Source organism: Castor canadensis, chromosome 19 (assembly GCF_047511655.1).
Source record: "Castor canadensis chromosome 19, mCasCan1.hap1v2, whole genome shotgun sequence".
Lineage (NCBI taxonomy): Eukaryota > Metazoa > Chordata > Mammalia > Rodentia > Castoridae > Castor > Castor canadensis.
In genome coordinates, this window is record NC_133404.1 from 30,730,494 (window position 1) to 30,743,062 (window position 12,569).

The 12,569-nt window shown below is 36.6% G+C and overlaps 1 protein-coding gene across 6 annotated transcripts in view; it reads right to left on the reverse strand.

The window, feature by feature from the left end:
- Positions 1-12,569, reverse strand: part of Lrrc28 (leucine rich repeat containing 28) — a 136,316-nt gene that overhangs the window by 103,285 nt on the left and 20,462 nt on the right. For 5 of the 6 annotated variants that reach the window (XR_012443843.1, XM_074061577.1, XM_074061575.1 and 2 more), the window contains one exon: positions 12,075-12,115. The exons of the other annotated variant lie outside the window; for it this stretch is intronic. Coding sequence is in view for 4 of the 5 variants with exons in the window: in XM_074061577.1 (XP_073917678.1) it covers positions 12,075-12,115 (41 nt within the window). In the remaining variant the exon portion in view is untranslated. The remainder of the gene's footprint in view (positions 1-12,074; positions 12,116-12,569) is intronic. 6 annotated transcript variants of the gene reach the window in all.

Genomic DNA, 12,569 nt, shown 5'->3' on the forward strand with positions numbered 1-12,569 from the left:
TAATAAAGTGAAAAAGTCACCAACTGAAAAGAAAATATTATTGACCCTTGATGACATTTGATCTAAACTGTGGAACATGGAGAAACACTGAAGAAGAACAGTCTGAGTGTCGACAGGACACATTAAATAGTCTAACAAACATGCAAGAGTCTCTCAAGTGGGGGCCAAAGATGGAGATTGGAAATAAACATCTGAAGAAACAAATGTCAAAAATTACCAAAACATGATGAAAACTATAAAGACAAACCTCAGAAGGGCAATGAACCCCAACAATAAGGAAAAAGAAAATTGCATGATACATCAAAATCCAACTCATGAAGAGTAGTGTGAAAAAAAAAAAAAAAAGGAAACTCATGGCATTGGGGGTGTAGGTAGACCACTTGACCAGCATGCACAAGACCTGGGTTTAATCTCCAGCACCAATAAAAAACAACAACAACAAAAAGAGAAAACCTCAACTAGCCTAAGGGTGGGAAAGACACAGTACACACAAAGAAACAACAACAGATGTTTCTTCAGAAACTTTGTAAGCCAGAGGATAAAGAATATCATAAAAATGTTGAAATTTTGAAAAACAAAAATAAATGCTAGCAACTGAGAATTCTAATCATAGGGAAAAAAAACTCATTAAAAAATATGGAAGATACATCAAAAACTATGAATTTTAGGGAAAAGAAAAACAGAAGAAAATCTTTGAACCCTATGATTCTTATATTTGACAGTGAAAGCATGTCAAATATAAAAACAAAAACTGATAAACCAGACCTCAGCAAAACGTAAAACTTTTGCTAACCCAATGCCTGCAGTAATATGGGGAGCATCTATGCAAATAAATAAATAAATAAATAAAATACATAAACAAATAAATAATAATGGCAGAATGTCAGTAGCACCGTGGGCTGTGAGCTCTGTGGTATTTTCACTTGTGCTAGTTCTACCCCCACTCTCCAAAAACCTGGAAAGCCAACATTCTACAATCAGACGCAAAAGCAGTAGTTGGGGGAAAACTGGGTTGGAGCTCCTTTGAATCCTGATTCCCATATACATAGAAATGTCATAATGAAACTTCCTGTGCAGCTATCTTCTACAAACAAACAGGTCCTGGGCTGGGAGGCTGGTATCAGTGGTAAGGGGGAGGATATAAGGAAAAGGGGTTGGAGGGTGAAGATGGTGAAAATATTATGTATTCGTGTATGAAAATGGAACAATGAGACCTGCTGAACTACTAGAATGGGGGACTAAAGAAGAATGATGGAGGGATTGAATGTAACTAAGATATTTTGTAAACACTTTTGTAAATATCACAATGTACCCCCAATACAACCATAATATAATAAAAATTTTTTTAAATCCTCATTCCCAGAGAACTGTCATTCATCTTGTTTCAGCATTATGGAAGGCTCACTTGCAAGGCTGTCTTCATCTTACTAGGAGCTTGCCTGGCACAAGAAAACCTATACCCAGTGTTGTAAATTTTAAAAATTACAGGGGATTGTTTAACTTCACAGCTGCCTGAGGCAGTAGGTAATAGCTGGAACAAACAATAGACAAACCAAAAACCTTAAAAGGAAATGCTGAGGAATGAATGTCCATAGGGGCTTTGAGCCTGGCATATTCCTGGGAATCTAATGAACTACCAGGATATGAGGGGTTGTCCACATGTCCAGAACTGAAATGCTCAGGTAAGACCTAAGAAGACCTAAGCTCTCACCTCCACTGAACTGCAGGCTTTATATAAGCAAGAAGAGAAGGCTGCTGGGTGCTGGTAGCTCACACCTGTGTTAGAAATATCTTTAAGATATTGGGGCATGAGAAACCGATACTACTCAGAAGTATCAAGACAAGGCAAAATGTACTTCGGCAGAAGGGTGCACACCAGGAAGTCTGAGAAGTATGCACATTGGGTAGGAGGTCCGCAGGGGTTTTATCTGATGTCATGCTGCTCCTCTCCTGCCCTTGGACTGGGCAGGTTTTGGGCTCACAGTCTATGCGACTGGCTAATTAGAAGTGGGGGAAGGGTGGGAACAAGGACGTTTCAAGAGAAACTCCAGAACTAGGCCATCTAGCAGAATTCTTGCCCTGGCCCAGCTGAGGATAACAATCCTTTGTTCTTAATAGAAACTTTTATCACTTTAAGCAGAGTCCATGAATATACGTATAGGCGTCTCTTATTCTTTGTAACCGAATATGAATGACCCATAGTTCATCTGGCTGAGCTCCTAACAACAGACATTTAAACTGTTTTCCTTTTTTAAAAAACATTTTATTAAAGCTTTATTTTGTAATAATTGTAGATCTGCAGGCAGCTGTAAGAAATAACAGAGCTGGGGGCTGGTGGCTCACACCCGTAATCCTAGCTACTCAGGAGGCAGAGATCATGAAGATTGCAGTTCAAAGCCAGCCTGGGGAAATAGTTTGCAAGACCCTATCTTAAAAAAAAAAAAAAAAAAAAACTCTTCATAAAAATGGGCTGGTGGAGTGGCTCAAGGTGTAGTAGCCTGTAGTAGCCCTGAGTTCAAGCTCCAGTACCAAAAAAAACTGAAGGCTAAGGCAGAGCTGTCAGCTACTGACAACTGAGAAGTGAAAACCTGACACAACACTCCTAAGAGTCCCTCAGCAAAGAATAGGAGATTTACTGGGTTCAGGCAGATAAGAAAATTTTTTCCTAATCATTAGCTGGTTAGCTAATGAGCAAGCCTTCTTAAATTACTAACCTCTAATTCATGATCAGCTAGTGATTAAATGAAGACCACAAAGGTAACTTACCAAGTATTTTTAAAAGAGGGGGCAGGGTAAACAAAGAGAAAAGGAGAGTAGGGAACTCTTACCAACGCATTCTGAGGCCAGTATTACCAAGGTACCAAGTTCAGACCAAAAAAAAATCACACTAAAAGACATCTACAGAGAAGTATCTCCTATAACGACAGATGCAAAATTCCACAAGATACTAACAAACCAAAACCTGGCAACATATAAAAAGGATTATACTCTATGACCAAATGGGAGTTACCCTGGCATTATAAGGCTGGTTCAATGTACAAGAATCAACCCATGTAATGTACCATTTTAGTAGAATAAAGGACAAAAACTATATGATCCTCTCAATAGATTAAAAAAAATTAGACACTCTTTTAAGTTAAAAAACACTCAACAAATAAGAAGTAGAAGAGCACTTTCTCAATGACAGAATATATACAAAAAATATAGCTAACATTATATTTAATAACAAAAGACTGAAAGTTTCCTCATAAACTCAAAAAGAACACAAAGATACCTGTTGTCATCACTTCAACATTTGATGTCCTAGCCAGGCACTTAATCAAGAAAATAAATAAGCAAACAAATAAAGGGCATACAGATCAGAAAGGACAATGCAAAGCTATCTTTTAGTGGATAACATGATCTTGTATAGAAAAACCCAAAGGAATACACATACGCACATTAAAAAAACTATTAGAGCATATATATGTGTGTGTATGTGTATATATATATATATATATATATATATATATATATATGTTCATCAAGGTTGAATGATATAAAAATCCATTGTATGCTTACATACCAAGAAATGAACAATTCTAAAGTGAAATTAAAAAGGAAATCTATTTATAATAGCATCACATAGAATAAATTCTTTTGAATTTAAAAAGAAACTCAAGGCTTTTATACTGAACAAGACAAAATATTGCTGAAAGAAACTGAAGACCTAAATAAATGGAAAGATATCCCACATTCATGGATTGGAAAGCATAATAGTGGTAAGATGGCAATATGTCTCATTGATCTACAGATTCAATTTAACAACTGTTACAATCAAAGCTGACTTTTTTGCTTAAATTGATAAACGGATCTTAAAATTCACATGAAATGAAAGGGACTTAGAGTATCTAAAACACTTGTGAAAAAAGAAAAAAAAAAAGTATTGAAGGACTCATGCTGCCAAATTTCCAAACTCACTGCAATGCTACAGAACTCAAGCTGTGTAGTCCTACCAAAAGGAGACATATAGATCAGTGAAGTAGAACTGAGAACCCAGAACCATGCCCGTTCATGTGTCAACTGATTTTCAACAAAGGTGCCAAGAAAATTCAATGGGGAAGATAGAATTTTCAATAATTGTTGTTGGGATAACTAGATATCCACATGCACACACAAAAAACTTAGACTTTTACATGACTCAAAATGTATCAAAAACCTAAATACAAGAACTAAAGCCAGTCACGCATGATGGCACACACCTATAATCCCAGCACGCAAGAGGCAAGAGCATTGCAAGTTCAAAGGCAGCCTGAACTACAGAGTAAGACCCTTTCTAAAAACAAAACAAACAAAAAGCTATGACTACAAACTCAAAGAAGAAAATACAGGGTAAATATTCATGACATTGTTGGTATTAGAAACAGTTTCTGAGATAATGATACCAAAATACAAGCAAGTACCTACATAAAAAAATAGTAAATTGGACTTCATTGCAACAGAAAATACATGGGCTTCAGAGTATACTATCAAAAAAAAATTAAAGCTAAAACACAGAATGGGAGAAAATATTTGCAAATGATGTATCTCGTAAGGTTCTAGTATCTTTAGTATATAAAGCACTCTTAAAACTCAGTAGTAAAGACAAATATCACAATTTAGCAATTGTGTGACAGTGGGTTTTAATGTGCATTTCCCCAAAGAAGATACATTAATGGCCAAATGAGCATCTGAAGAGATAATCAGCCATTAGAAAAATACAAATCAAAACTAAAAGATACACTTCATACCTACTGGGATGACTAATCAAAAGAACAGAAAATAACAAGTACTGACAATCCTGGGGAAAAATAAGAACTCTCACACTCTGGTGAGGGAACTGTAAAATAATCTGGCCATGTTAGAAAACATAACCTAGTGATTCCTCTCCTAAGTATAAACCCCAGAAAACTAAATTCATACACAAATGTCTACATTTATGTACACCGTTATACTGTTCATCATAGCCAAAACAGGAAACAATTTTAATGTTCATCAACTGATGAATAAGCAAAATATGTTATATCTATATGCAAGAGAATATTATTTAACTACAAAAAAAGAATGAATTGACACGCTACAACATGAATGAACCTTAAAAACAAAGTGCCATGTTAAAGCAGCCCGACTCACTACATGATCCCCCATTTATCTGAAATGTTTGGAATAGGTGTATCCAGAAAGGCAGAAAGTAACCAGTGACTACCAGGGGATTACCAGGGACTAGGGGAAGGTGGGAATGACGGTTAGTAGAGGGATGAAAATGTTCTGGAATTAGACAATGATAACAGTTGCACACCCTGTGAATATAAATCATACAGCTTAAAAGGTTGAACTATGGTATATGAATTGTATCTCAATAAAAAGACATGAAATGTGATAACCATATAACTCAGTAATTGCAGTCTTAGGTATTTATCCTGGAGAAATGAAAACTTATTTACACAACAACATTTATGCAAATGTCCATAGTGGTTTAAGTTATAACAGCCTAAAATTGGAATCAACCAATATATGTGTCCTTCATGGTTGAACAAATCATGTTTTATCCGTACCACAAAACACAATTAATCAATACAAACTATTGATGCATATGGCAACCTGGCTGGATCTTGGAGGAATTATGCTTAACAGAAAAAAGTCAGTCCCAAAAGGTTGCATACTGTATTTGTTCATAGAACATTCGCACAATGACAAAAGTCACAGAGAGATGGAGCGAAGTCTTTGTCATAGTGTTTTTTTGGAGAGGTAATAATTATAGAAGGGCAGCTACAGGGGTCCTTATATTGATGGAAGTGTTCTCTTGACTATGTCAGTGATCACTAAATCTAAACAGATAAAAAACAATACTGACAAGACTGCATATTACTAAATACATACACAAATAAGTGCATGGAAGACACTGAAACTGAATATGGTCAGCAGACTGTACCAATGTCAGCTGCCTGTTATTAGTTTACTGTCTTTCACATCCACATTCCTTGCTGTCCTCCTGGATGCTGGAGCTAGAACTTGTCAGCTGGCCTAATGCTTGACTTTGCCAAAAGAGGGTGCTGGAGAGACTGCAAGATGAACAGGAAGGCACCTCCACCCTAGTTCCAGTCTCTCTTCTATTCTTCATTCAGCAGAGGAGCTAAGCTCCAGTGGCACTCACCTCAGCAGCCCTCTTGGATGACCTTAGGCCATGTGCTCAAACCAGGACCTCTTCTCCCTAGGAAGTCACTTTTGTAGCAGCTCTGGTGCAGCCTCAGGCACACTCCCCATGCAGCAAAGCACTTCTACAAGACAGCTTTAACCACATCAGGGAACTGTCGTGCCACCTTGCGGCTGCTTCCTCAGTAGTTCTGCCACACTGGCACACAGGCTGGGCCCTCCAGAAGACCAGCTCCAGGTTGCCAACATCTCCTGCAACCCTGAGCTGTTATCGCAGACCAGCTCCGCTAGTCTCCACACCAGCAGCTGTATGTTCCTGAGGCAGCCATACCTCCTTTAGAGACGTCTAAATCTCAGCCTGGAGTTGGGGCTCTAAGTCTTTAGTTTTTTTATTGTCTACTTACCCTAGCCCACAGGCAGCAGCTGCTCTTTTACACTAAGTAATTCCAAACTCTATAAAGTGTCCCTTAACCTCTATTTAAATGAGGGGTGTTAGTATGGCATGGTGGCTCTGAGGAGGCTAAAGGACGGTAATTGCAGGTTGGAGGCTAGTTTGGACTACATAGAAAGACTCTGTATCAAACCAAAAATCCATTATTTGTTAAAATAAACTAGGAGTGTTTTTTTCTCTCTTAACTGGACCCTGACAGATACATACACACACACAAAACAAACAAACAAAAAAAACCTTATGATACCAGCACAAAGGATGGGAAGGATGAGCTGGAAGCACTAATGTAAATGTTCTTACATTACATGTGTATGTGAAGTGATAATAATATGATGTTAAGATAGATTATGCTAGGTTACAGAAACAAATTATAAACCTTGTAACACTGAAATAAGGCAGCGTTAATAAGACAATAGTGGTACTAAAATGGTGTCCCAAATAAGACTAGAATAACTTAAAAGGAAGAAAGGAGAAGAAAAATAACAAAGAACTGCTGGGACAAAATGAAAACAAGTAGCAAGATAGTAGGCTTAAAACTCAATAATACCAGTAAGCACATTAAATGTATGTAAATAGTCTAAATACGCCAGTAAAAAGGCCCGAATTGTCAGAGTAGTCAAAAAAACCCACAAAAACCAGCAAACCAACTAATGATGACTTCAAAATATCCACTTTAAATATAAAGAAACAGACAAGTTAAAATAGCAGAATAAGCTACTAGACTGATTCTCTGGAAGGTAACAACAAAAACACCAAAGAAAACACACACTTAAATGCCCAATCCTAAGGCTTGCAGTTCAATTCTGCATGACTCAAATATTGAAAAGAGTGGGACTAGGTAAGTTTAAGGTTTTTTTATTTAAAAAAAGAGCATTTAGCCTAAGGCAAGGTATAGGCAGCAAGATACCATGCAAAGTGACTAAATTTCTAATAGAAAAAAAACAAAACAAAACAAAAACAGACAACAGATATGAGGGCAACCACAGCTACTAGGAAGGAAACGAAGAATACCAGAAGAGCCAGGGAAGGGAAGACCAAAGTCTATGCACAAATCCTACATAAATCAATGATAAACCCCAGAACTATGCATATGTGAAAGACACTACAGCTAAAGATTAAAAAAAAAAAAAAACTAGAGCAGTTTACAAGCAAACAAAAACTAGACCAGTTGTCCTTCAAGATATGAAGATCGTATGTTAGAGTCATACAAGGTAAATGACTTACTAAAACAAAAATATTAACACACTTTGAGAAAATATAATAGAGTCCAGTCTCCAAAACATAACATTCCCAATTCCTAGGATATAATCTAGAATTAAAATTTCTCAACCTACGAAAACCCAGAAAAATGTGATCCATTAGCAACACCAGCAAAGATAAACAATGGAGAGCAACCTAAGATAAACTCAGATGTTAGAATTAGCAAGTAAGGACTTTTAAAAGTAGCTACTATATCCTTTTTGAGATCATCACCAAAAACAAAATATACCTATGCTTTAATTTAGGATCTTTAAGACAAAAAGCACCTTTCATGATTAGGAAAGACACAAGATGGAAATACAGATTTTGTTATTTACAGGTCTTAGGAAAGAATGGGGGGGGGGGGTGCCTTACAGAGTACACCTGAAAGCCAAATAGATGTCAGGGAGTACAAGTAGGGAGAGAGACAGGGATCTGTGGGCCAATGCCTTTATTGGGATCCAGGGCATTATCCAAACAGGTTCTCACCAGTTTTCCTGGAGGGTATTCCTGTAGAGTATAAAGCGAGCAGGCATGAGGTTCCAGGTCAGACAATGACCGGGAAACACTTGCTATGGCACATCTGTGAGGGTCAGGGGGTTCAGTCAGGTTGCATCTAGCTATCCCATGTGGAAGTGGCCAACAGGAAGCAGTTATGCAAGTCAGATATGTGGATCCCCTGCAATGAGGATCTAGGTGGGAGGGGGCATAGAACTGGGAACTGAGTCAAGAGTGACTGAGCCCTGCTTCTGGTATGAGAAAGTCCAACTTAATGGATGCTGAGACAATGTAAAATTATAAGCATTCCTTACAACCTGTAATTTAAAAAAAAAAAAAACCTCAACAGAGAAACTGACACTTAAAAAAACAGATACTTAAAAATTTATGGGTTGAAGCTGAATAGCAGAATGAACATGACCAAAGAAAATCAGTGAATTTGACAAAAGAACAATATAAATGATCTAATCTGAAAAGGAGAAAGAAATCAAAGAAAATATCAACAGAGACTTGGAAGTATAACAGCAACAGATCTAACGGATAAATGCAGTTCAAGAAGGAGTGGGAAAGGCACATAAAGAACGTGAATACGGTTTATGTACTTCCTATACAAGTGGAATATTCAAACCTGTAGAAATCACCATAAGAAGAGGACTAAGGTAGAAAGGAGAATAATGGAGGGTATGAACCAATTTGAGTTATAATCTATACAGATGTCACAATGAAACTCCCTGTATAGCCATCACAAACTAATATAAATGTTTTTCTTTTTTTTTTTTTTTTTAAAAAAAAACGAGGAACAGGAAGGTAAAAAACAAAAGCCCTGTCCAGTGGGTGAGTGCCAGTGAGAGTAGCGAGAGCAGAAAGAGTGAAGGAGGGCAAATATGGTAGAAGTACTATTATTCATATATGAAAATGGAACAATGAGACCTACTGAAACTTCTGAGAAGGGTGGGGGTTTGAAGATAAAGGAGAAAGATGAAGGGGTGAATCTAACTAAGATATATTGTAATCACTTTTGTAAATGTCATAAAGTACCCTGGTACAAATATAATATAATAAATTTTAAAAAAGTAAAAATGGATTATGTAAAAATTTTTAAAGCAGTTGTGTGTCATTGAATGACAGGCTACATTCTGAGAAACAGGTTGTTAGCGATTTTATCATTGTGCGACCATCATAGAGTATACTTAACACAACTAAGACAGCGATGACATCACTAGAAGATACAATGCTACAAACCACTTTTGTTAATACGTCCATCATTAATTGAATTGTTATATGGCACATGGCTGTATTTGAAGAAATAATGGTTGAAAATATCCCAAATTCGATGAGACATAAATTCATAGATTGAAGTAGCTCAGCAAATTCTAAGATAATTTTTTTTAATCATCATAGTTAGTACATCAGAGTTAAATTGCTAAAATCCAAAGATAAAAAGAAACTCTTGAAAGCAGACAAAGGAAAATGACCCCATTACACAGAGCTGGAAAAAGATTAAAATACCTCTGACTTCTGATGAAAATCTAGGTACCAGAAAACAGTTAAAATACTTTTAAAGAGCTCAAAAAAACAAACTCTCAAGCTGAAATTCAACGGGCACTGTACACATAATTCAGTTTGGAGTATGATGAACAGTCTTCCTCTTCATGACTATTTCACCTTACTACCTGAGGGGCTCAAGGATTTTTTTTATTAGCTCTGAAGTCTGAAAACAATTCCACCCCATTATGAATAAAATTCTTAGGAAAATGGGGACTAATGGTATAGAAGCATCCCTAAAATAATCTCCACTGATTTCTACCACTTGGCATTATCCTGTGTCTGACTCCCTTAGAGTGTGGGCTATACCTTAGTGACTCACTTCCACTAGACAAAAACAGAGCAACGATTACACAAGAGGAGACTATGGTTTCTGCCTTCCACACACTCTTGTTCTTTTCTTTGCTCTAATGGAAACTGGCTGCTACAGTACAGAAAACCAAATGACAAAGAATTGAGGGAGTCCTCTGGCCAATCAACAGCCAGCAAGGAACTGAGTCCTTCAGCTCAATAGCCTGAAAGGAGCTGAATCCTGACAATAATCTCATGGATGACCACAAAAGAGGAACCTTTTTCCAAGGAGACTGCAGGCCTGTCCAACAGTCTGGAATGAACAGCCTTTGAATGATCTAGAGGCAGAGGCATCCTGCTAAGCTATGTCCATATTCTGGATCCTCAAAAAAATACAAGAGGATAAATGTTCATTCTTTTAGCTTCTATATTTTGGGGTAATTTGGTAAGCAACAACAGATAATTGATACAGGTGAATATTGGCTTAATGTGATAGACTACATATACCTTAATTGTAAAACTAGCATCTTTCTTAATAGGAAAACCCTATAGGAACTCCCACTAAGGTCAGAAAAAAAGACAAGTATGCCCACTATCTCTAGCACACTTCCACATCATTCTGGAAAACGATGATTCCAGAAAAGAAGAGAATTTTTAAAAAACCACTATGTATGTGACTTAAAAAATTAAAATACATATATATGTATATATTTTAAATAAAATACATATGTGTGTGTATGTATAAAGAGACTGAAAGTAAAAATATGATAAATGGAGTAAAACACCACCAAAATGTTTAAACAGAATCTAATCCAAAAAAAACCTTAGACATCTGCTTTAAAAAAATATTTTTTAAAAATTGGGATAATTTAAATATGAACTGACTGTATATTACATGCTAATATTACTGTTCCTAAGTATGATAATAACACTGTCTGCAACTGACTTTCACATTATTTGGCACAGAAAAAAATGTGGGTCTGTAGGAAAAAGAGAGAAAATGCATGCAGCAAAATGTTCAATTTGGTTAAATGTAAGTGGTGGGAATTCATTGTGCTATGTTTTCAATTTTCCTGTTAGTTTGAGAATTTTCAAGATAAAAGCATAGCACAACAGAAATGAGAGATTCTGAGTGTGAAGATGGAGGGATAAGGTTAGCTTTTCCTTTCTGTACCTCTTCAAAATCACAGCAAACAAAGAGAACAAGGAACAGCAATGCAAATCCTCCAGCAATAAAATTAGAAGGCAGTTAGGAAGAAAGAGAAAGAATTGATCTAAATGTATTTTCCTTAGTGTTAAGTTAACAGATAAAGTTGATGCACTTAAAAACAAAAGTGTAGGCCAGTAATGTAGCTCTGTGGTAAAGTGCTTTCCGAATATGCACAAGGCCCTGGGTTCCATCCCCAGCACTCCAAGAAAAGCAAAGCAAAACAAAAACAGAAACAATGGCGTATTTATTTATTTAACATTATGTAGGCAGTCATCGAAAGAACTAAAACTAACGAGGTGTGGAGGATGCAGGAAAAGAGACTTTTAAACATTATGCTATCTCACATTCGTACCAAGTATCACATGGAAGAATAAGAATAACCAGTTCTCCCAATCACAGGGGCTCTCCAGGAAGGATTCCCTGGCAACACACTGTACCCAGAGCACCTTCAACACCTGAGCTGAGATATACAAAATGCCACTTCAAATGGCAAAGTTCTTAAAAACAGAATTGAGTTCAGCAGAACCACAGTTCTACTTACAGGATTACCATGATAATGACACCTAAAAGTAACAAATAAATACATTAAAGTGATATATCCTATTATCTCAAATAGCTTCAAATTATTTCCAATCTTGTTTTTTTAAAAATTTGAATAAACAGACTCACAGTTCCACAAGGTTTGGAAGCTTCTGAGCAAGGTTTTCTGGCTGAAAATTAAAAACTTAGAATTAAATTTTATCTTTGAAAAAACTGTATAAACATTTCTAATTAGCTTAAACACAGAGTACTATCTTCTTGCGGGATGTGAATTTTGAGAAAATGTGGAAACAATAAATCAGAAGGTCTGGGGTTCATGGTTACATAGACTACAGTACAATGTACAAACTTGAACAGTGAAAATCAGTGTCCCTTACAGAAATGAGAAAGCTCATATTCCATGTCATGGAAGAAATAAAAAGGTGCTTAACAGACACAGACAGGAGGAAGAACACCACATGACAACAGAGCCAGAGACTGGAACAATACAACTGTGAGTTAAGAAATGCCAGACTGCCACAATCTCCCCAAAGCTGGGAGAAAAGCACGGTACAGCTTCTCCTCAGAGTCCCAAAAAGGAACCAACCCTGACTACACCCTAATTTTGGACCATCGACTCCAAAA